This window comes from Pocillopora verrucosa, chromosome 2, assembly GCF_036669915.1.
Source record: "Pocillopora verrucosa isolate sample1 chromosome 2, ASM3666991v2, whole genome shotgun sequence".
Lineage (NCBI taxonomy): Eukaryota > Metazoa > Cnidaria > Anthozoa > Scleractinia > Pocilloporidae > Pocillopora > Pocillopora verrucosa.
In genome coordinates, this window is record NC_089313.1 from 11283273 (window position 1) to 11306470 (window position 23198).

At 35.7% G+C, this 23198-nt stretch overlaps 5 protein-coding genes across 7 annotated transcripts; 3 read left to right on the forward strand and 2 right to left on the reverse strand.

The window, feature by feature from the left end:
- The first annotated feature begins 1111 nt into the window (after positions 1–1111).
- On the forward strand, positions 1112–4344 carry LOC131771847 (calcium release-activated calcium channel protein 1-like). Of its 2 annotated transcripts, XM_059087711.2 has the most exons (3): positions 1211–1335; positions 2034–2117; positions 2839–4344. In XM_059087711.2, the coding sequence occupies exon 3, from the start codon at positions 2845–2847 to the stop codon at positions 3361–3363; it is 519 nt and encodes a 172-aa protein (XP_058943694.2). In that variant the 5' UTR covers positions 1211–1335; positions 2034–2117; positions 2839–2844; the 3' UTR covers positions 3364–4344. The 2 variants fall into 2 exon arrangements, with proteins under 2 accessions (XP_058943693.2, XP_058943694.2); XM_059087710.2 differs by lacking the exon at positions 2034–2117 and having other exon boundaries at positions 1112–1335.
- Positions 4345–4966: 622 nt separating this feature from the next.
- On the reverse strand, positions 4967–8653 carry LOC131771846 (MORN repeat-containing protein 3-like). The gene is made up of 5 exons (XM_059087709.2): positions 8462–8653; positions 7624–7775; positions 6881–7040; positions 6131–6315; positions 4967–5106 (listed from the first exon to the last, which is right to left on the reverse strand). The coding sequence occupies exons 1-5, from the start codon at positions 8604–8606 to the stop codon at positions 5035–5037; spliced, it is 714 nt and encodes a 237-aa protein (XP_058943692.1). The 5' UTR covers positions 8607–8653; the 3' UTR covers positions 4967–5034.
- A 72-nt stretch (positions 8654–8725) lies between these two features.
- On the forward strand, positions 8726–11823 carry LOC131771841 (G patch domain-containing protein 3). The gene is made up of 3 exons (XM_059087701.2): positions 8726–9146; positions 9752–10471; positions 11289–11823. Exons 1-3 carry the CDS (start codon positions 8774–8776, stop codon positions 11678–11680), a joined length of 1485 nt encoding a protein of 494 aa, XP_058943684.2. The 5' UTR covers positions 8726–8773; the 3' UTR covers positions 11681–11823.
- A 1244-nt stretch (positions 11824–13067) lies between these two features.
- On the reverse strand, positions 13068–19354 carry LOC131771842 (uncharacterized). Of its 2 annotated transcripts, none has more exons than XM_059087704.2 (4): positions 19148–19354; positions 14949–15248; positions 14052–14537; positions 13068–13702 (listed from the first exon to the last, which is right to left on the reverse strand). In XM_059087704.2, the coding sequence occupies exons 1-4, from the start codon at positions 19151–19153 to the stop codon at positions 13436–13438; spliced, it is 1059 nt and encodes a 352-aa protein (XP_058943687.2). In that variant the 5' UTR covers positions 19154–19354; the 3' UTR covers positions 13068–13435. The 2 variants fall into 2 exon arrangements, with proteins under 2 accessions (XP_058943687.2, XP_058943685.2); XM_059087702.2 differs by lacking the exon at positions 19148–19354 and adding an exon at positions 16841–17016.
- Positions 17119–22368, forward strand: LOC131771843 (mitochondrial fission process protein 1). Its single transcript, XM_059087705.2, has 3 exons — positions 17119–17269; positions 21119–21488; positions 21982–22368. Exons 1-3 carry the CDS (start codon positions 17185–17187, stop codon positions 22067–22069), a joined length of 543 nt encoding a protein of 180 aa, XP_058943688.2. The 5' UTR covers positions 17119–17184; the 3' UTR covers positions 22070–22368.
- The last annotated feature ends 830 nt before the right edge of the window (positions 22369–23198 follow it).

Sequence of the window (23198 nt, forward strand, 5' to 3'; positions counted from 1 at the left end):
TGTGTTGCTGCAGTGATTGAATTATTGTGTCATTTCCCAAAGAGTGCAATGGTAAAACGTAAAAACATTGGCGCTTACAGAACGTTCGAAATCAGCGTCTTTCATTTCCTGTTTCGCTGAGTTGATGAGCAATCAGCTAAATTGGAATATTTAAATCTAAGAGTTAAATCTAAGTCTAACCAACTTCAGTTCGAAGCCCAATGACTATCCAGTATATCTAGATATGTCCGAATTTTCCCTGCATCAGAGTTAGATAATATATAGAGCTGAATATCGATATGACTGTATTTTGACAGTAATGCATGTCGTCATTCCTGCTTTTACCCGGGTGGTCAGTACTATACAGGTCACATCTGAGTGGAAAATCCTATAAAGCTGAAGGGTTGGTCATTCTGTCGTCACTTTCCTACGACATGAATGGCGGTTCTGTCACCTGCACTGTAACAGGTTAAAAACATCTCTTTCGTTTTTTCAGCATCTCTCTTAGGCAAATATTCTTGTTTATGCCTGCAATGATGTTAGCTTTTGCACGTAATCATGATTAAGTTAAATGACCTGTAAGTTCAGTATCAATTCATGTGAAAACTGGACGGCCTAAATTTAACTTATTGACTTGTGGGCTGAAATCAAAATAATGACATTTTAAGTTTCGCCTATGATGATTTGGTTTTCAGACTCGAGAGCAGGTGCAAGCCCCATCAAAGCCCAAATTATTTTTCAGGCTGCAGTTACTCTTCAACCGATTTCCGGTCAAAACAAGTAAATAATAGGTAATTATTCTCTTACAAGAAAGCACATCACGTTGATTGGAACTTTTCTCGTTTCTTTTAATATTAGCGGCATTCCACACGAAATTTTCAAATGATAGTGGTGCTGGTCTTTCAGAGCAGCATGTCCTATGTTTTATGAATAAAAGAGTTTTTCAAAGAAGATGTCTGATTGCGTGTATTTGTTTTCGACACCTTTGAAAAATGAATGATGTCTTCACTTTTTTTTGTGTGTTTGAAACGTCCATAGTATTAGAAGGCGTGACAACACCTGTCACGCAATCACCTCCTAACGAGAAACATTCATGTCCATTGGTCAGCGGGTATTACTCCAAATATAATAAATTACTGCCATGTCAGTTTAGGAAAAACTTAGTGTTTGTACTGTATAAAAGTCGCCCTTAAACGGAGAAAGACATCCAGGTGGTCTTCACAAATGAGATAAGCTAACATGAAGCACGCTGAAGAAGAGTGTGTTCAAAAATTAACGGTGAAAAGACTCTTTCTCACCCGTGGAAAACTGAAAGCATCAAGTCGCACATCGGCTTTGATGTCCGGTTTTGCCATGGTAAGTGTTTTAATGTTTTAAATTTTCTAACTTTAGGAAACAGAATACGACTTTATTCAAATTTTGTGATGTTTAACAGAGAAAAATTAGCGTGTGGATCTTTAATTATACTGCTTTTTTATGGAATTTTTTTGTTTACAAATGCGTTTTGTTATGAATTTAAATTACTCTTATATGTTAATTCTGATTGTTAAAAGCGAGTCTTTGTTGTTTTGAGAATTTTATCTTTTCTACATTTGCACAGCGTTTTTTCTGTTTCATCCGTTGCGGATAGGTTAATTGTATTTGGACAAGTTATAAGATCTTTGCATGATCTTTGAGTCATGTGGAAGTTGAAAATTCAGCCTTAAAATATAACTGAGATACAATGATCACCCAGCACCTGTAAACCCATTAAAAAATTTAAGTTTATTTTTTTAAAAGCAGTAGACTGTACTTTCGGTTATTTACTGGTGCAATAACCCACTTGGGATGGTGGAAGAATACTCGAGAAGTTTGTAAATCACGAGCTGGGGGCGAGTGATTTACGAACTTTTCTTGTCCTCTTACAACATCCTGCATGGCCTGCATGGACCATCATGTTGGTTAACTGACAGAAGGTGCTGTCTCTTGCTTAAATGGAGCCTGGATAGGGGACGCAACTCATCTTGAGCTACATGAAGGTATACTCTGTCTGATGGAGATACAATATTTTTTAGGTCAGACATAGAGAGGGGAGTAGGGAGTTTATTTCCATATTCTATCATGTGTAATGGTCATCTGGTGCCCTTGAAGAGAAAGTGGTGAGAAGAATTGCAGTTGTTCCGCCTGAAAGACAATCCACTTGAAGTCAATCTGCCTGAGAATGAAAGTCGATCGGCCTGGCAAACAAACAAATTACAAATTACAAAGATTATGTTGTTATTCCATTCTTTTGATTTCTTTTAGTAATGTTTGTAGATATTTGTTGACCATGCTATCAAAACAACAGCTCATTCAACTGCTGGAATATTTAACTTCTGCAGAACTTCTGCGGAATGTCAGTATACAACTCAGCAAAAATATTAAACCATTCATGTTGTGTTTTGTTACAAAAACTCATAAAACATTAGTTTTATTTAAGATACCATGTTAAAGAACTCTACACAATGCATAGATAGGACGACATACACATTGGGGGAAATGACTTCGAAGTTTGGGTGGAAAGTTCTTGGGTGGAACAACCACATATCAGTGAGAAAATGTAACTGCTGTACTTTATGACTAGACTTTTCATGGAGAGTTACTTAAAGGAAGGTGTATTCTAGCAGTTGCATTTTCTTTCGGTGTTTAATGCTGCACCTTTTCAGGAAAAAGGAATTGAAAGAGGAAAGGGTTTTGACCATAAGGCAGAGTATCTGCATGTACATGCAAAACTTAATTTATTATCTCAAAATGCATCTGTTTACTATTGTTGCTGTACTATCCTTCCATTAATTGCACAGAACCCTTCAGTGAAGGACCTTTTCCCTGTTTCATTTCTAGGTAGCCATGGTGGAAATTCAGTTAGAACCAGGTATACCAGAAGGACTTTTGATAGCATTCAGTGTGATGACTACCATTCTGATCTCAGTTCATGTCTTTGCACTTATGATATCTGTCTGTATTTTGCCAAACATTGATGGCGTGGCAAATATTCACCAACAAGGCACCCAAGTTGTACATGATTCTCCTCATGAAAGACTTCACACTCACATTGAAATTGCATGGATTTTCTCAACTGGTCTTGGAACACTTCTCTTTTTAGCTGAGATTGCTATACTCTGTTGGGTGAAGTTTTACAATTACAGTAAGCCTGCGGCAGTGGCTGCTTCTGTGGTATTAGTACCTGTATGCATTGTGTTTGTATGGTTTGCAGTGCACTTTTACCGGTCTCTTGTCCAACACAAGTATGAAAGATCATTTCAGAGAATTGAAGAACTTCAACAGATTGCAAACCAACTGCACACAGATACAGGGACAGCACCAAGCTCACCAGCAGCCAGTCCATTTCCTAATCACCGGGTTTGAGATAGTTTTAACAGCACACACCCAGTGCGTTATGCTTTTTATTGCCATGCTCCTGGTTCTTACTGCACCTCCCAAAATCTAACTTGCAATCCTCCCCTTTGCTGCTTCTATTTTCCTTGTAAATTGATAAAATAATTTTTATCCCAACTGAAGATAATACCCTCTAGCTCATATGTTGTGTTTCCTTATAACCTTTTTTCTGAATAATCTATCAAAACTGTAAAGGGACAGGATATGATAATCATTTTTGGAGGGATAAGATACAAATTGGTGTAAAACAATAGAAACTCCCAGAGGTGATGAACATATAACTTTACCTTATAATATCCACGCATTATCCAGCAAGTAGGTAATGAGAATACTCAGACTTATCAAGAAGAAGTTGTCATCATGGTCTATTGTCAAAAACCCACAAAAGATTGCAAGGAAATGTGTAGCAGGTAGAGGGGAGAACTAGCAATGAGATATTGGGAGTTAAAGGGTTAAACCACCACTGGTATTTTCAGGGTGTCATCATTGTTGGTCATAAGTGCATTGTGATCTCATTTGCTGACTTTTCTGTGGGGTACTTTTCTTTGTATAAAATTAAATATGGAATAGTTATAAATAATTGTAAAATGCAACAGTGATTTTTTTTTAGACTAAGGGGCTTCCATTTAACACTTAAGCATGGTAATGCAAAATTCCTTTGATACTGAGCAAAGAACTCTGAAAAATTCTTAAACATTATGTAACATTGTTTAAGAATAACCACATGTGATTTCATTCTTAGGAAATTTTCCAAATCAGGGGAAGGGTTTTTGTAGTTGTTTATGATGGCTAGTACTTCTGCTGCTGATTTTGCAAATTTACCGTGATTTGGTTTATTTGTTTCCATCAGTTAAGTAATAATTTAACTTCAGCCTATTGAATCAAAGTGGTATAGGCATGGACATTGGCAGTATTTGTATGATAAAAAATTGATTGAAACAGGTTGGGAATTGAGGTCCTGTCCATTCCGTTTAGCTGTATTTCTCCTTCTTTTGACTATAATTTTACATCTTACAAAGGAATTGGTATTATTTATTTTTACTGTATTCAGAACCAGCATCAACAGAATACTTTACTGAATTGGTAATGATTACTAGAGTATCAAGTAGGCTGCTGTACAAAATTTGTTAAGTTATCTTACGTTATATCTATTTACATGATGCAGATGCATTGTACATTACAGAAACAAATCTAAACCAGAGTAAACAATCTGCTAACATTTGTAAATATTATTGTAATCTGCATAAAGCAGAGGGGATTTTCTTGGTGAGAAAATTGATCAAGTTGATTCTTGAAAGACATTGGGCAAGTCTTTTAAAATGAATCCAGAAGATTCTCCAGATTACAATTGGTTGATTTCTACAGTACAAATCTATACACTAGTCAGGCGTCTTTGAACAACTTGTACTCAATCCTACCCTAGGTATTTCCATGTTCTAGTATTTCTTCATGATTAGTTAAAAAGTTTTAGTCTAAGCTAAAATTTTGGTATGGATATTTAGCTATGCTGATTTTCTTCTTTTAAGGACACATATTCATAGATCAGGCTTTATCTGTTACAAAATTCCTACACCTCTGGCTTTTGTTGTTATGTACAGTGCAAAAATATAGGGACAACTCAATAAAATGATAATAAATCTACTAAGACTGTTGTTCATCAAGAAATGTATCTTCTGCCTCTTTTATTACTCCTCTTGTGTCTTGTAGTTTGCACTGTATGTGAAAAAAAAAGAAAAATTATGCAAAAAAAATTTTTATTCAGGACTCAATATTTTTCCCACACTCGTGAAAATAGTTTAACCTTTTAACCCCTAGGTGTAACTGGCATCTAATATCTCCTTACAATATCACCCCTGAATCAAACATTAAGGTCATGAGAATAAAGGAAATGATCATCAACTGAAGAAGTTCTGTCTTTCTCTTTATTGTTAAACAAATTCTCCTTGTCAGCACCTTAGGTAACATGTAGAGAACAGTTTGGAGAATGCATACTGATGTTTAAGGGTGTGAAGAGTTGCTCAGTAAGTTTAAGTCCAAATTTATGTTGTTGCACTTTGTTTAGGATAGACTTTTTATTCTCACTGGACACCTTTGACATTGCTGATCTTGACAGCACACAAAACTTTTTTTGTATATCACGAACAGAGCTTTTAAGTTGATTTTGCTGGCAAAGAGTAAGATTCTTGACTTCCTAGCATTTGATTGTGACAGTGTGGGCATCACCCTCCAGAGGGAGAATGGAGGCATACTCCCTTGGAAAATTGTGACAAAATAGAGTAGCTAAGACATGCATTCCTTTGCTCTAAGCAAGAGTTTCAGCTGCTGGAAAGTGTTTGAAGCCAGTACAAAGGGAACAAAGATTACATCATATTTAAAATTATTACAGTTATTTGTTAGGTATCTAACTGTTAAGCAGCAGTTTACTATCTCAAAATCAATAGTTTAAATCAGAAACCTTAAATGCATGAGTAAAAACAATTTCCGCCTAAGAGCATAAGATTGAATTTGTTTGTGTGAGTCTCACACTCAATGTGTGAGACTTGAGAGCTCTGAAAGAACCTATATGGCCTGGCTCAACAACGATTTCTCAGAAGGTCAATTGGTTGAGCATTCAAATGCAAGATTCAAATCTTAACAATATTCATAAATAAATCATGTTGGCATCCCACTTGTAAAAAGAACCTTACATTGTACATTATGTTTCAACACTATTTGCTTTCACGAATAAGACACAAACCTCAGGTAATGGGTATGTTGTTGGGTTTGGAGCCTCATGTCGACCAAAATCTTCCACAGTGCCACATTTTGGAATGTCGTCACACCATACCCCAGTGTACATCTGCCCTCGATCAAGATAGAAGAATTTTCCCTTGCCATGTTTTTTGTCGTCTTTCCATTGACCTTCATATCGATTTTCATTTGCTGTTGAACAAGCAACAAGTACCATAACTTACTTAATGTGACACAAGAATGAATTGAGAGTCCAGGTTGTTGTGATGCTCTTCTTCAGATCAGTAGCAGCCACTTTTCTTAACCCTTTCACACCTAAGATCTAAAAATAAGTTCTCTGTACTGTGCCCCTTATGTTGCATAGGATTCTAGTTCTGAGAATTTGTTGTTAAATTGAGAAATATCTCTTTATTGATCTTTTTCTGACTGCCTTTTGCCTTTCTGCTTGAAAATGTAAAGATATTGTATAAAAATTCCTTGTTGGTCACTCCAGTGGGTGAAAGGAACCAGCAAAGAGATAATGGCCAATAAACTTCCATAGAAATGGAAAAACCAGAAATGGAAAACCAGCAAAAATTTCCATTCAAACCATGCCAAAAATTTAAACTGATATATCATTATGATAGTAAATTGATGACCTACAGGAAGTTCATGTCAACTAATACTGATACATAACCAATCACAAAAAATAAGAAAAATGATATCGCACTTCATGCGGGTTCACCTGTTACAAGGCACCAATGAATAACAAGCTTACCTAGTCTGAGCATTCCTTCACCATTTCTCATGTTGTTGTACCACTCTCCCTCATAAACTGAACCATCAGAAAAGTACATTCTTCCCCACCCACTTCGTTTATCAGCATACCACTCTCCTTCAAAGTATTCATTATATGAGTAGAAATTTGTTCCATAACCCTGCAAAAGAAACAATAAACAATTTATTATGAATGGACACATCAGTTGCATACAGGAAAAAAACATGATTTACTAGTATCTTTTACATCAGTTTAGAAACTCCAATAGCACCCTTCTTGATATGACAGCAATACTAATATTCACATGTTACTAAAAGTAGCAAGATTTCTGCACTTTGCAATCTACAGGTGGTAATCAAAACTAAAAAAAAATAAACAAACAAATAAAATTCCCACAGTGAAGTCATTAAACCATGTCACCCTTCTTGGGAAGTAGATATTCCTATCATGTCGAACCTTGGTCTACTAACATACTTTCATTTTTTATTACTTTGATTACACTCCCCTTCCCCCCCTGCCAAAAGAAAAAAAGCCCTTTACATGTAAGCTCTTGCACTGCCATTTTCAACACCAGACCATTACCTTTTTCCCACATGACCTTTCTAGGGAATAGGGATGCCAAAACCTACTGTTAAATACTTGTCAGGAATAAAAATAAGATTTTTTCATTGTTTTCTTAGAAACTCTATCAAAATTGTAGCTGAGAGTAACTGAATATTTCTATAAATGCCATGGATACATACATGTCTCTTATCATTTTTCCATCCACCGGAGTAAACTTTCCTGTATCCTCCTCCTTCAGGAACACTGTATGTACCAAATCCACAACGATGATCATCCTTCCAGTCTCCGTCATAAATAGCACCTGACTTCTTCCATGTCATAGTTCCCTTTCCTTTTGAAATAAAAACATTGTATGCTGTGATTGCCAACATAATCTGAAGGAGTAGATCTCTCCATATTTGCCAAATATCTCTCATTTGAATATGAAATATATGAAATGAATTTTAAAGTAATACTTTCCTCTTTTTTTATTCAAATTTTTTTTGGTTGCTTCTCTTCTAAAGGTGTATAGTTGGTCACATACATGTTTTTCTTCCTCACTTATCTGTTATAATCGATGGAAATGATTTATTGTTCTGTTAAATAAGACCTTTTACATTATGCAGCTAAGATACTTGTCTGCTACTGAAATGCACCTTTCATTTTGTATTGCTGTATTATTGCTAGATATTCTGTTATGCGTCAAACCACTGCTCGCCTCGACTACCTGTGGCTAACTGCATGCAGTGATTACTTTATTTTGTTTTTCAAACCTATAAATAGCTGTAAACTGTTGTACTAAACGGTAATGCAAATGTGGGTCAGGATGTTTGGGACTTCAACTGGGCTAAACATTCGAAAACTACCATGTAAGAATGTTGTAAAACATCATATAATTCGAGCTCATATGCCTTTTCCCTCAGCCAGTTGATGAGTGTAATGTTGAAAAGGTAAATATCAAGCTATCGAATACGAATGCTTTCTGCACGAGCAAATTTGTAAGATGCATGGGTAGACTTCGATTCCATAGCCACTTACCATTCTTTTGATTTTTGTCCCAGTCACCAGTGTACCGATCGCCGTTCACGGAATACACCGTATGATGAACACCCTTCTTCTGTGCCTTATAATCCCATTCCTTCCACAACGGTTCACTTTTCTTCGGATGTTTAGTGATCGGCATTTTGTATCTGTCTTCAATGCGAATTAGATAATTATTTACCCTCTGTAACTAAGGGCAGGCCTGGCTACCAACAGATAAATACCCATAACCCCTTTCGGTAACTGTAAACAAGATGGCAGCGCGCATAAACGAACCTTCTGTTTCGTCTTGTCGATAAATTTCTAGCTATGGAAGACTTAAGCGGGAAAAATGTAACTGAAAAGGAAGAGGAGGACTGCTATGCAATCGTGGGTAACATTCCAAAAGAATTTCACTCTTCTGATTTGCGAGCAATGTTCTCTAATTTCATCAACGATGAATCAAAGGGTTTTAAGTGTTTCCATTTCCGTCATCGTCCTGAGTTCAGACATGAGGCGGGATCGAGTGGCGAAGATAAAGAAATTAAGACGTCCTCGACCACGTGCTGTGTCATATTTATCCTAAAGACAAATCTTCAAGACCTAATCAATTGTTATCATGGCAAGAACTGGGTTGACCGACATGGAAAATATTTCCCTTCTAAGGCATTTATATCAAAAATCAGAGTTAAAGAAGGAGAAGGTTGGTGTTGATGTCACCCTTAACATAATTAGATTGAGAGATTGGTTACTGTAACCTTTTTGTTAGAACTCATAGGTAGATATTTTGGCTCATCATTAAGAGTGTCACAAAAACTCGGCTCCCTGACCCGTGAAAAACTCAGAGCCCTGGGTGTCTTGTAAACTCAGACCTCTTTATTCCAACCTTTATTAAAATTTGTTGCGCTTAACAATTTAAATAGATAAATATACACACTATAGCACAGCCATTGTTTGCATCTTCAAAGTGAGAGCTAGCTTCAGTCTTTTCTGTGCAAAGAAATCAGAAAATAAAAAAAATTTAATGGTTTTTGTCTGCCAGATGAAATAGAGTAGTTGCTAAATTTCCCAAAGAATGAGGTTCATTGGGGAGAGATGTGTGTTGTGTGATACTTGAAATTTCACTATTAATACAATGTCAAATATTTAGCCATGAAAATGTCATGCTTCAAAAAATCTGTGAATTTAAATAAGATCCTCTCCCTCCTTAAACTTTTCTAGCATATCCTTGAATAAAATAAGTATTATTTCTTAACTTATACAGAACACTTAAGCTCATGTGTTACAAATTTTCCTTCTTTTTCTTAGGTTCTTCAGAAGACCTTTATAGAACAAAACAAGAAAAAAAACAAAATCTTTCTCCAAGGACAAACTTAGAGTTTTCACAACATGACCTTAGGGAAATGATAGAGCTTCACCCTCCTGCTTTGATGCCCAATGGAAATGTTGGAACATCCTTGTCTATATTTAGGGAATTGATAAGAACTTGCAAGCTACCTCCTCATGTGATCAAAAAACTAGATCTTAATTTTTCTATGGGAAAGTCCAAAAAGAAGTACAGCAATGTTCCACTGGATTACACAAGCCTGGAAAAAGGAAGGGTTCTTTTGAAATCAGCACCAAATGACAGAGAACACCACTTGGGAGTGAATGCAAAACAAAGTGATTTACTGAGGGAGAGTTCTTTGTTAACTACTGATAGACCAGAAACTCAAAGTTCCAAACAGGATAATGATGAAAATGTTTCTGAGAGAGAAGATAATGATGTGGTTTATGCCAGTGGTGGTAATGGTGAGAGCGATGAAGAGGAATGGGAGAGACATGAATCATTGCACAATGATGTCACAAGTCAGGAACGCACAAAAGAGAGATTATTTGAAGAGGATATTGAACTTAAGTGGGAGAAAGGTGGTAGTGGGCTTGTCTTTTACACTGATGCAGCATTTTGGAAACAACATGAAGAAGCAGACTTTGATGAGGAAACTGCAGATGATTGGGATGTGGATATGGAAATTTATGAAAATCCAGGTATGAATGTCATTACAATTTTCCCCTTAAAAAGCATTAGTAGGAAATTAATGGCTAGGAAAAAAAAAAGATATTAATAAACATTGACTTCTTAAGCATGCAGTATTTACTGGGAATACTGCAAGTATTACTATTAATATGCTTTGGTATACTTTTGTGTCTCTTTAGATGTCACTATTTGTAAGACTTACAGAGGAAAGAATAGCAATGTATAAGATGTACTTAAAAGCTGCTACACTATTATTATATCTGGAATAAGTTCAATGTTTTTTAGTCTCTAATGCTTGCCAACTTGAAACCACATTAAATTTTTACTGCAAAAAGTTTAGTTTTCTCACATTAAAGAAGTTGCATTGCTTTACTTAATGTTGGAGTTTGGGATACTGTTGTTGATTGAAAGGAGATCTTCAAGCAAGAATTATTTTTTCTTTGAGAAAGAAAATACAATGGTTGAAATTCAATCAAAAGGGGTCAATGTTGGCTAAGAATGGAGAAGATAAACGTCAATATGAAAGAATTAGCCTGTGAGCAGGCACTCATTTTTCGTGCTCTAGGACACTTGTTTTTCCACCTGCAGTCAGGGGGACATTTGTTAGGAGTGTGCCATTTTTAGTGCTTGACTCTTAGCAGACCTTTTCTCAGCTGAATTCAAAAGACACTAACTTTCTTGCTGGTAAGAAACACTTGTGTCAGTGCAAACAATGACAGTCTGCTTTAGGCTAAGAAAGAATGATCTAAAGAGATTTAGCCAAACTTTTTCAAGTTGCAAAGGTGACTATACAGCTCATGGAAGAACAAAATATTATTTTGCTTGTAGGTGGAGGTGACAAAGATTCCAGAGACCTTCTTCAGATGCGTATAGAAAAGCAATGGAGGAAAGGAAATGATATTGACTTAAATCAAATAGGAGGGTTTGAGAAACACACTAAAGGATTTGGAGGCCAAATGATGAGAAAGCAAGGCTGGAAAGAGGGTGGATGTCTTGGTTCATCTCAGAAAGGAATCACAGAACCTGTTTTTGCTGAAGGACAATTACCAAAGTGTAAGAGAGGCTTGGGTTACTATGGTGAGAAGTTACAGCGACATGTAAAACGAACAAAAGTTGAAAGAATTATATCAACTGTTTACGATGAACTGGATAGCAATGAAGAGAAACTGTTTGAATCTTGGGGACCTGATAAACTAAAGAATCGAGTGGCAAATGAATGAGCAGCAAAAGTAGTTGGCATGCCTCCCCTTAGTAGGTGGTCGACAACCTTTAGTGACCATTTTGTTAAAACTGGGTGAAATTGAATTGGGGGAGAGTGGAAGTTGTATGGAAGGTGTTAAAAGAAAATAAAATAAGAAAGTCATGGTGTGTGCCAAGACTATTGCCACTTATTGTCAGTAGGTTTTAACCTCCTGCAGTAGGTTAAAATGCCCAGAAAATAATTTATTTATCTAAACCTTATAAAAATTGAATATAGGAATTTATGATACTTACCACTTATTCATTTTGAGCTCTCAAGAGTAACCTAACCTTTTGAAAATTGTTTTCAAACGTTCTAAAAACTGGACTTCTCTGTTGATGCTGTGATTTTGAAACATCCATGGAAATTAAGCCACCAACTGTGAAGTCTTACTCCTCTTCTGTTTATCTTTTGGCAATCTTTTTTAACCATTGGGAGCTATAGATGAAGGTATTCTTGACTTAAATGATTATGCTTTTGTGGCAATAATCAGACCAGTAGCTGTTTGTGAATTGCACTTAGTGGTTTGCATGTGCAGCTATGTTACTGAGTTTTTTTTGGGTGTAATTGCACCTGTGTAGTTGAAACTTAAGTATGTTTGAAGCCAATTTAAGAAGAGTTGGTCACTCTGAAGAGTCCCAGAATGCAAACAAAGTTATTAGGTATTCTTTAGAATACTGGTGATACAAGTTACCTGGTTTCTGGGATATACTTCTCCTATTAGTACATATTTAGGCTTTCGAAGGAGAACTTCCACAAAAACTTGAGAATAAAATTTTATTGACTTTTTTTTTTGGTTGAAAATTTCAACACTTGTCTCAAGTGACTTACCAGTGGGAAACTCCACTTACAAAGAACTGTTTAACTGCAAGGTTTAGCAAGACCATATTCACATTTTTACATTTATAACATATTGTAAGTAACATGTTTCCTAGTTCTATCAAAGGCCTGAAAGGAATGGAACTTAAGACTTTAAAAATTTGAACAATGTAATGTTAATTGAATTGAATATTCTTGCATGCATGCAGGACTGAAACTTCTAGAGTAAATATCCACACATTTCTTTACACACCTCTCTTTTTGAACAAAACAAGCTTGGTTGATTTGACCATTGTCAAAAACTCAATCCTGAAGTGAGCTAGACACCAATAGAGATGATTAAGCAACACAGTCTCCACCATTATATTGAACACTATTCTGTATAGTTTATTTATTATGAAGCTCAGAAAACCGTGAACACTCTTTGAAAAATATTTTTGAAATTAGTTATGCGGTTGAATCAGCCAATCAGTTGTGTGAACACTGAACTGTCAGTGGTCATTATTAATAGTAATTTCTCTGGGGTAATGTGTGTTACCTGATCTCCAACATGATATAATAAACATTCCTTAAATGGTTTAAGGGGTCACTTTTTTAGAGTTGTACAGTAAAAATTTTTTGCATGCATGAAAAATTTTGGGAAAATGTGTGAATTCATAACATTTTAACTGCACACTCACTACACACTTTTTTTTTTTCTGTTTTATAATGTTACAAGGTCAGTTAATTTGACCACTGTCAAAACTTAATCCTAAAATCTTACTGATCTTAGTTGTTTAGCAGAATATTTAATTGTAATTGAACTGATCGGAGTGCAATTTGGTCTGAAATCATTCACACAATTCCAAAAATCTGACGAGCCCACAGCGCAAATCAATGTATAGAAACCTTTTCAATCCACTCAGAAACTAATTAATTAGTATTGCTTAATTCCCCACAAACCACTTGGAAAACCCTCAGCCTGCTTCAGATCTCTTGAATACCTTTGACTCAATCTATCAAAGCTATCAGCAATTTCACTTGCTAATTGAGCAGCCTCATGTGTTTGTTCTCCTTCATTACACGTTCTCAATTCATTTCTTTCAGCATCATTCCATATCATGAATGTCTCCAGGTCAGAGGCCAACTTGAACAGTGCTTCACGGTTTGCCACAACCCTCTTAACTCTTTCCTCTTGTCTTTTCTAGAAGTAAACAAAACCAATTTCAAGATTTGATTTTCAAAGGTAAGACATCTTTTAGCTTGTGCAAAGGTTTTTAGGTGTTAACTCCTACGCAATATTTTGAGTCATTTGTTGGGTATAGTAGGGCCAATTTTCTTTGGTATGCTTTCTAAAAATTCCTCCAACCCTTTACTCCCAGAATTGATTTACATGTAAATTGTGATTTAAATACAGAAACTCAGCAGGTAGAAATTGTTATCTTGATTTAACACCAAGTTCTTGTAAATAATTTACAAAGAAAAGTTTAGCAGCGAAAGGGGAAATTAACAATAACATCTCAGGAGTTAAATGGTTAATTGCATTCACTTACTTTTCGTCTTTCCATAGCCTTTCTCTGTTTTTCGTCTAGTTCTTGAGCAGTCAGTTTACTTCTGTCCTTCGCGCATGTCTTCTGTAAAGCTTTGGGCACTGGAGATAGAGGCTGCTTTTCTTCATCAAATCCAACAGTAAATGCAATGCTCCTGTTGTCATGAACAGATGATTTTTTCAAGCTTGTATGTTTTTCCTTCTGATTTTTGGGTTTGACTTTAGGTGGGTGTTCTTTTGACAAGTTGTTGTTTTTGTCATCTACAGCAAGATCTTTTGTCGTTTGACATGTCAAAGTTCTAAAATCTTTTGCAACATGACGAGCTGTAGCAAGAAGTTCAGAAGACGTCATTTTGGGTGTCTCATGACTGGTGCCTCTCCCAGCCCTTATGAGAGACTTCTGTTGTAGGAGGAGTTCAACATTGTGTGCAAGCTTTCGAGCAGCTTCTTGTCGATCATGGATTCTTTTCAGTCTCTGTTCCACTTGTTGCTGTGAAGATAAAATAAAATGTGAAGACATTTCAAACTACCTAATTTAGTGAGTTAAAAGGCAAAAAAAATCAAATTTTTCAATCTAAATTGTTCCACATATCACTATGAGAAATAGATCTTCTTTTTACAGACAGAGCAAGGAATGATTTTTCCTGAAAGACAAGGTCATTTGTCAGGCCACTGGCCAGTTCCTGAAGGGAACTGAATTTTTCAATTGAAATGCATGGAAACTTGTCAAAAGCATCCTAAGAACTACTATTATGATTACGATTTTACTATAAATTTGTGGGATTTGAATTAAACCTTGAATTAATGAATTTCCACATCCAAAAGTTTTAGATTAAAGCAATGAATCTACTGAATCCAACTCTTTTTATACCATAGGAATGTTTCAATTTAATCAACTCACTTGCTTCCGTCTTTCAGCCATTATTTGTTTCTCTGTGAGTCTCTCAAGGCTTATGTTTTCTCTTTCTGTAGTTTGGTCACAAAAACGCTTTGGTGGTGGCCTACAAACTGGTTGCCCTGTGGGAATGTGGAAGGCAACAGCATTGGTAGCCCTGCTTGATGTTAATACTTTTCTACAGCTATTTGAAATATCACCAGTCTGAGAATCTACTCCTATCCCTTTAGTGTCATCCTCAGTTGACTGCTTGCTGTTTTGAAAAGTATCTTGCATTGATGTCTCTTCCTGCTTGTTATTCCCATTCTGAAAAATTTTTGTATTTTAGTGTACAGAATATTGATATTGGGTTAAATTATGCCGAGGTAGCAACCATAGTTGCATTTATAAGCACCTTTAGGGCCTTAGTAATTGTCTATCTTGATTGAATACCAAATTCTTGTAACTAATTGAAAGGAAATGCTTACAATCTAGAGGGGAGAATTAACAATTAGATATAAATTATCCCAGTAATTTATCTCTTTTTCCTAATTAAATAGTGGCTCAGATTTTATGAGTATCATAATAAATAATGTTCATTTCTTTTGTTGAAAACCAATGATAGAGACTTTCAAATACCACCCAAAATCACAATAATTAAACTTTTATTTTTTCATTTGAGGGAGGGATGGAGATGGAGGAAGACTTATCAGAGAGGAAGCTTTTAGACACCAGAGAGAGAGAGAGAGAAAGAGAGAGAGTAAGGCTTTATAGACAGGAAGGCTCATTGTGTGAGAGTCATTCAACATATAAGAATATTTTCTAATTAATAATATAATGAAATAATTATGCACATCTGATTGGCTGAAAACAAGTGCATTTTTCAACACAGGTGCAACTAACAGATAGCATGCCTGCTGTTAAAGTTTTGTCTGCCTTTACTTTCTGTGATGCTTTTTTCATGTAAATTACTAACAAGTAACATGATTTTTTGTGCAATTTGGTGTAATAAGCAGTTGTAGATTTCTCAAAGACTACAAATTGCACTGGCCCTACAAGTTCATGCAATTTTGTTGTCTTTGAAAAATTTACTCTTGCCTATTAACACCAAATTGAACTCGAAATCATGTTATTACTTATCTGAATTTTCTCCCAAGGTTGGGACAGGTATACATTGAGTCCACCAGTCACTTCAAGGGAAATACGACAGGTGCACATTTTGATAATTTAACAGGCATTTCAAGGGCAAATTATGTTTCTGCTGTCCAGCAGTGAAGGATGACTCAAGTCAAATAATGAATATATTAACACATTTGTAACGGTATTAAATTAGGGCCAGACACCTTTGATAGGAAGCGACTTCAACAGTTGTGAATTTTTTCTTTCTTAAGCAGGAATGCTAATTCATTATAAGCTCACCATCTCCCCACTTTCTGGTAGATAGAAGAAATGTTCGAGTTTCCAAGGCATTTGTTAGGCCAAATTCATAATTCATTCATATATTAGTCATTTTTAATAATAGGTCCGTGTTTTTTGCAGTGCTTGCTGAATAAACGGATCGAAGTATGTAGAAAACTGATTTCGTTTTTTAATCGATCTGATCAAAAGTACTGCTAGAAAAAGCGTTTTTAATTGCAGACACGCCAAATGAGAGAGTTTTATTTTGCGTAACTTTCACGGCACAAATCTGCAAACTTACGTTTGTGGCGAGGAAAGTATGCATACGTCAGGTCTGGAGACTAAAATGCCGTAACTTTGCGCGATTGGATCAATGATTCTTTAGAATCCACAAGCTTTCAGGAGAAAATCATACCTCTGTCTGCCAAAATGAGATATTTTTCTTGCAAACTGCCTAGAGCTCTGGTTTTCTCTAGAGAAGTCTCAAAATTCTAAGGTAGCGATAAAATTGTAAGACTAACCTCGAAGTAAGTCTCCATCGATCTTCGTTGATTCATTTCGCTAATAGTTTTCACTTCACGGTTACTGATTCAGGACGCTAAATAACAGTTCGCCAGTCCTCTTAATATTAGGCTAGATAACTCTTTGCATGCATTAGAAACGTTAGGTATTTAACAAAATTTTTGTTGTGTCCAAAACAAATTGACTCGTTGTGATGTTTACATTCGATGTTGTAATCTGATTGGCTGGTTGGAATGCCGAGCATTATCCCTGGAGATGATCCTGGAAACGAAGTTACCACGTTCGTGGAGACGAGGCTTGTGTGAGAGACAATAAATTTTAAAAAAGTCATGTTGGCGGACGAATGATGGTGGAAAAGCTGCAAGATGTTTCCGATATCGAGGTTTCTGACGTTGATGTTTTCAGGGATACATCGTTAAGATATCTAGGTAAGCTCTGAATTTATTTTAAGATGGTCACTGGAGAAGAAAGTCAACAGCTTCTTATTTCGTCTCGACAGCCCTTTTAGACATCATTAATTAAAGCAGAATGCACAGCTGTTTGCTCTTACACTTACAAATGGCTGTTTAGGCTGTTCATCAATTTATCCGAACATTACCGTTTCGGAGAATTATACTATTTCATCGAAAAATTCTCTAATTTTCTCAAAACACGTCAGGAGCTGGTTTACATGAGAAGTTGCTAGATCCTCTTGGGATGACTGCATTTTAGGTACCTCTTTTATTGACTGTTTTCAAGATCTTCTGGAAATAACATAGCTTATAGAAAGTATACATTTCGTACCTACATTAGTGGTGAAATGAAATTACAGTGATTTCTTTTTGGGAGATTCTTAACCAAGTTCAAACGTTGTCATCGTGTGGCATGGTGGTTAACGTGCTCTATGCACGATTTTTTTGACAAAAATACCAAGACACCCATAGAAAGAGGTATCAGTGGACTTTAACAAACTGTTTGGAACTTTGTGCAAAATCCCATTTTCCTAGGGACAGGGTCTCTTGTCCTCAACATGTGTTGTAGGTACTCTTTTTGTTCTTCCATCTTGTTTTGACAAAATTTTTAAGGATTTGATGTTTCACTCTATCCTTTAGAAAGAGATCTTTTTGGTCAAAGTGCTGTAGACTAATTTCGGATTTATGCAAATGAAGTTTAATTTGAGAAGTAGCAATCTTTATTGGTGATAATGTATAGTTCTCATTTCTCTTGTCCTCTATTTGTGTTACATTTTTTGAACCTGACAATTTTATAAGGGACAACCTTGGTTTCAAAAGGCTAAGGGCTATCTCTATTGGATGCTAACTTGCTTCATGTACACCCTTATTCAGGATAAGCTCTGAGGTAGTTGTAAACTGTTACGTAATGTGACCCATGAAATTTACCTATTTCTTGTAAAAATGACTTCAGATTAATATTGGCAATACAACTTCACAGCTTTACTAGCTGTAGCTTTGATCTTGTTCCACAACATGTGCAAAAAATAGTGAGCTGTTAATCAACAAGAATACATTTTCACTTCTTGTCATGTGATTTTGAAGTAAAGAAATCTACTTCTTATCAGTTTCTTAAAATCTCAGCTTTTTTTCTTGTTTCTTTGTGAGTTAAACAGTGGATATCCAGTATTCTCCAATGGTAGTCTAGAAGCCAATCGACAATAAATACTAGCTGAATGTTTGACTTCCTTGTCTACTGAAAGAAGCTTGTGCTTCAGAAATGAGTAGCAAGCAAACACACTGGCAGCTGATGCTTCTAGGAATATTCTGTATCAATATGTGTGAATTAAATTGATTGCGATTTAAGCAAGGTACCTGTTTGAAATATAGGACACCTGGAATCTATGGAGGCTTTCTGTTTAGAGAAGCAATATATTTGAAGTCATTTTTGCACGTGTGAGAATGTAAGGTTTCCAGCACTTCTAAATTTGAAAAAAGGAAAACCTTGTGATTTGAATTTACTCCAAGGCCTTGTTGGTCAACCCTTTCTACTGGATCCTTACTGGTTGCATAACTTTCTTAAACTTCTGTTAAAGCAGAGTTTTAGTCAAATCAAAGGATATTAATAGGATTTTGATGGTTGAATTTTGCTGGTGAATACAGTTATATTTGTGTAGCAGAGCGTTCTAAGGGAGTTTTCATGCTTTGTCTCTTTCCTCTCATCCAGTCATGTATGACGACTTTTTCTAGTTAGAAGCAGTGAAGGATGGAATCTCCATGTAAATAAATTGCGTGCAAGTTAATCAACTGTATAAGTTTACTAGTTCTGATTCTAGAGTGAAACTTGTGTAAAACAAAGTAAAGAACTTCACATACCTTCATGTTAAAAATTGCAAGCCATTTGGTTCCAACTTTTGACTTAAAAGAAGCTGTTTCAGTTGGACACTAACAAAGCAGCAAACTCTGGCAGCTTCCTGGGGCTAAAATTTTGTTTTCATTCCTGTGTTATCAAGTAAGACTGGTTTACAGTGTTGTTCACTGGTTTTCTGTGTCTGTGATCATGGACCACAGCAGGAGCACTACTCCTTTCAAAACAATTTGTTTATCTTAGGTTTTAAGGGGCTGTACTTAAAAGCAAGTCCAGTGTTTGAAACAAGTCTTCAGCAGGTGTTCATTTTCATCAGTAAACAGTTTCTATTCATTAAAATGCAAACAGAATGCTAAGTGTTGAACTTTTACCAAATGACAGAAAAACCTGGTTCCTTGAGCTATTAATAATAAATAGTGTTCCTTTATTAAAAATTCATTGTTTTTAAAACAAGTATTTTACCTTTTAAACTCTACTGTTCTCTGAAACTGACAGCCATCACTAAATTTGTTTGATTTTGAGTATTTGCTCTAACTGTTGTTTTTCTGTCTTCCACTAACTTAGCACAAAGCTTTAAATTGTGTACATCTTGTTTGCAATGAAAGTTTACTTAAATTGCATTTAGTTTATCTAATAGCTCAATGTGTCAGAGGACTTATCTTAAAATACCTGCAAAATTAGTGAACCATTAACCCACTTCCTTCTCTATCAGTGAGTAAGCTAACTAGAGCGTGAAATGACACAAGGTTCAATTCTTGTGTTTTGAGTGACTTAGATAGATTTGAATCAGACAAGTGATATTTTCACCTTCCATTATCATAATTGCAGCTTTTGAACTCATTAGGTTGTAAAATAGGATTGACCTCAAGAAATCACCAGAAGGCAGCCTCTTGAGATGGTGTTTGTCAGAAGTTAAAAGTAATTAATTAGTCAACAGTCAAGTCTCGGAGATCTTAAAAGAAGGTTGAATTGATTTTCCACTGGATTTAAACCCCATATAATTTAAACACAAAAGCTTAAATTTTTTGTTAAACCTGGTTTGAAATTGTTTTCTTCACAGAAGTTTTTAAGATTGATGTTTGTCACCTTTCAAATCTAGAACAACGAAAATGTAGGTTAGTGCCTAATTTAACCCTAAAGTATGTAAAATCAATGTATTTCCTTTTCTGTCGCCAATTTTTACTCTCTCTGAACATAAACCTGGCTGAACTAATCATGTTTTTCTGTTGTCAATGTGATATTACCCTGCTTTTTTTGATCTGGGTAAGATCTGTATTGAAACAATAAAGGGTGAAATTCTGTTAAAAAGCCCTATAAATTGTATATGCCAAATATGCTTGACTTGTATGAAAACCTTTGCCAGGCTTGTTTTCAAACAAGCTATAATTTTGATTGTCTGGATTGTGGTTTAAATTTTACTTCAGTTTAAAGTTTCTCAGACCTAGTTTATTTTAAAGTTGAAACAAAATGAAAGTAACAAAAAATTTGTTTAATTTAGCTGAAGACTACAAATTCATAGGAACTATTTATTTGTATCTCCAAATTGTGTTTTCTGTGAAAATTTGGTCACAAGTTTGTTACAAGGCTCTCGATATATTAGAACTAACCACTGCCAACATTTTTCTGCCATTCATTTGTAAGCCTAGTTTTCTCCTTGCATTTTCATTTCCCTTCCTGCCTTGTATCTGCAACTCAGGCTTCCCCCCCCCCCCAAAAAAAAAAAAAACGATGTTATTAGCCGTAAGACTAAACATTTTAGTGAAAGTTCCCATTTTAACCAGGTGCATAATTGTCTCCCTTCACTCTCTCCTTGTCATCACCATAAGAGAGTAATATAGAAAATATGAATGCTCATGTTAGGATGGAAAGGGTGAAGACTACTGACCAACATGACTTATTCTATGCCAAATGTGACCCCAGCCACTAATAATCATTGCTTAGTTCAACATTTTTCATTAAGATTTGTTGATACCCATCAGGATATGCCAATGAATTTGGTGAGGCATTCCGTTCCCACATTCCTCGGTTCATGTACCTTGGTAGCTATGGAGTTGCCTCCACCTACTGCCTGGCAGACTCCATTGACAAAGGGAGGCAATGCTACCAGGAAAGTACCCATCTGTCCAGCTACCTTCAGAAACGCAAAGCAGTTGAAACCATGGTAGAGGCAGCCATCTGGCAGGGGTTGGCTTCAGTGATCATCCCAGGGTTTACAATCAACAGGATTTGTGCAGCATCTAGGTTCACTCTTAGCAGATATGCAAGAGGAGTGCCTCCTAATGCCCAAATGTGGATGACAACTATTGTGGGACTAAGTGCAATACCCTTTATTATCAAACCTATAGACAGGTGGGTGACGTCAGTAGATAACTTATTAAGTTTGTTAAAGAGTGAGGTAACCATTTTATTGTTTCTCCTTGAAAAATTAAGCCTAGTCTGTCAAAATCAGTCTGTGTTGATCTTCCACAATTCTTTAACTCCCAAGATCTGATTGTTAACTCTCCCCTATAGCTGCTACACATTTTTTTGTAAATAAGTTACAAGAATTTAGAGCTAGATCAAGATAACAAATTCTACCGAATACTGTGTATTCTTGTCACCTGTTTGCTCAATAATGTATGGATATTATAGGGAGAAGTTAAATGTTAATCACTTCTGGTAGTTAAAGGGTTACCCATCCCTGTTTCTCAAGTATGACTTTTTCCTGACCTTGTTTGTCTACCCTAGAAAAATTATATGTTTAGTTATTCACACTATGTACTTACCTATGAAACTATAATACTCGAGGAAATAGTGTCAAACATTTCAACTTTTTCACAATAGCTTTCTTTCTGTCATTCAGACTGGTGGATGGTGTAATGGATGGATTAATCCATGTTTCACGACAACTTGGTATCTCTCATCAACTGGATCACAGCCACAAGAAATAAAAACTGAGAAATTCCACATGAAAACAAATTTTTATGGACAAATTACTTTCAGCCTTAACTTGTTTCCTCTAGCTCTGTAATGGTGACCACTGGTACTTCACATCGGTTTTCCTTTTGTCAATAATGAACTTATTTAAAGTGTATCTTGAATTCCTTTTCTGTCTTAACTTTCAGTCTCACTTTGAATCTTAGGCAAGGACATTGATGTACATAAAAATTGCAACATATTTTTTTGGGTGAAAAATTATGCAATATTTAATATATTAAATAATAAATAAAGGCAATTTTCTGTAACCAGACTCTTCAATAAACTTGATGTCAGTTTGTTTTTGAAGCTATATCATTGGTGTCCTTAATTCTGCACAAGTTGATGTGGACCATTAACCCCCTCCATCAGTATGCACATTTCCTATGGTGCTGGCAAGGAGAAGTTATATAACATATCAAGAGCTTTTTTAGTCAGTGATCATTTGCTTTATTCTCCTGACCTGAATGTGTGATTCAGGGGAGATAATGTAAGGAGAACTTAGTTGTTAGACACCCTTAGGGGTCAAAGGGTTCTACAGGTGTTGCACTTCTGGGCTTCTTTGGTACTGGGGTTTTGTTTTTCTTTTTTTGGCTTGTTTGAGGTTTAGAAATCGTTACTTTAATTAAGAATGTGATAGGTAGTTTGTGATGCTTGGTATCTAGGATGTCAAGGTAAAGTTTGAAATGTTTAGAAGGTAAGTAAGGAAGAAAAATACTGAGGAAGGGACACAGTTTTCCCACTAATCAGGGTCCAGTCAAAGTAAGAATTTCAGCAGACTGCCTTTTTGTTGAATTTGAGAAGTTGAGGGAAGACATATCATTATATGAAAAGAGCTGTCATTCTACAATTTCTAGTGTTTTTCTCTCTCGACAATTTACAGCTCACCAGATAATTTATGAGTGGTTGTTATGAAGTATGTGTGACCCCCAACACTTGGTCTTTGGATCATGTTACAGACACAAGATGGCATGGTGTCAAAAGGGAGAAAATAGATGAATATTCTGTAGTGAGTTGTGGACATCTGTGAAGGCCTTACTTCACATGAGGCACATAGTAGATAGCAGTCTATTTCCCTTTAATTATCCATGTGCCATATGCACA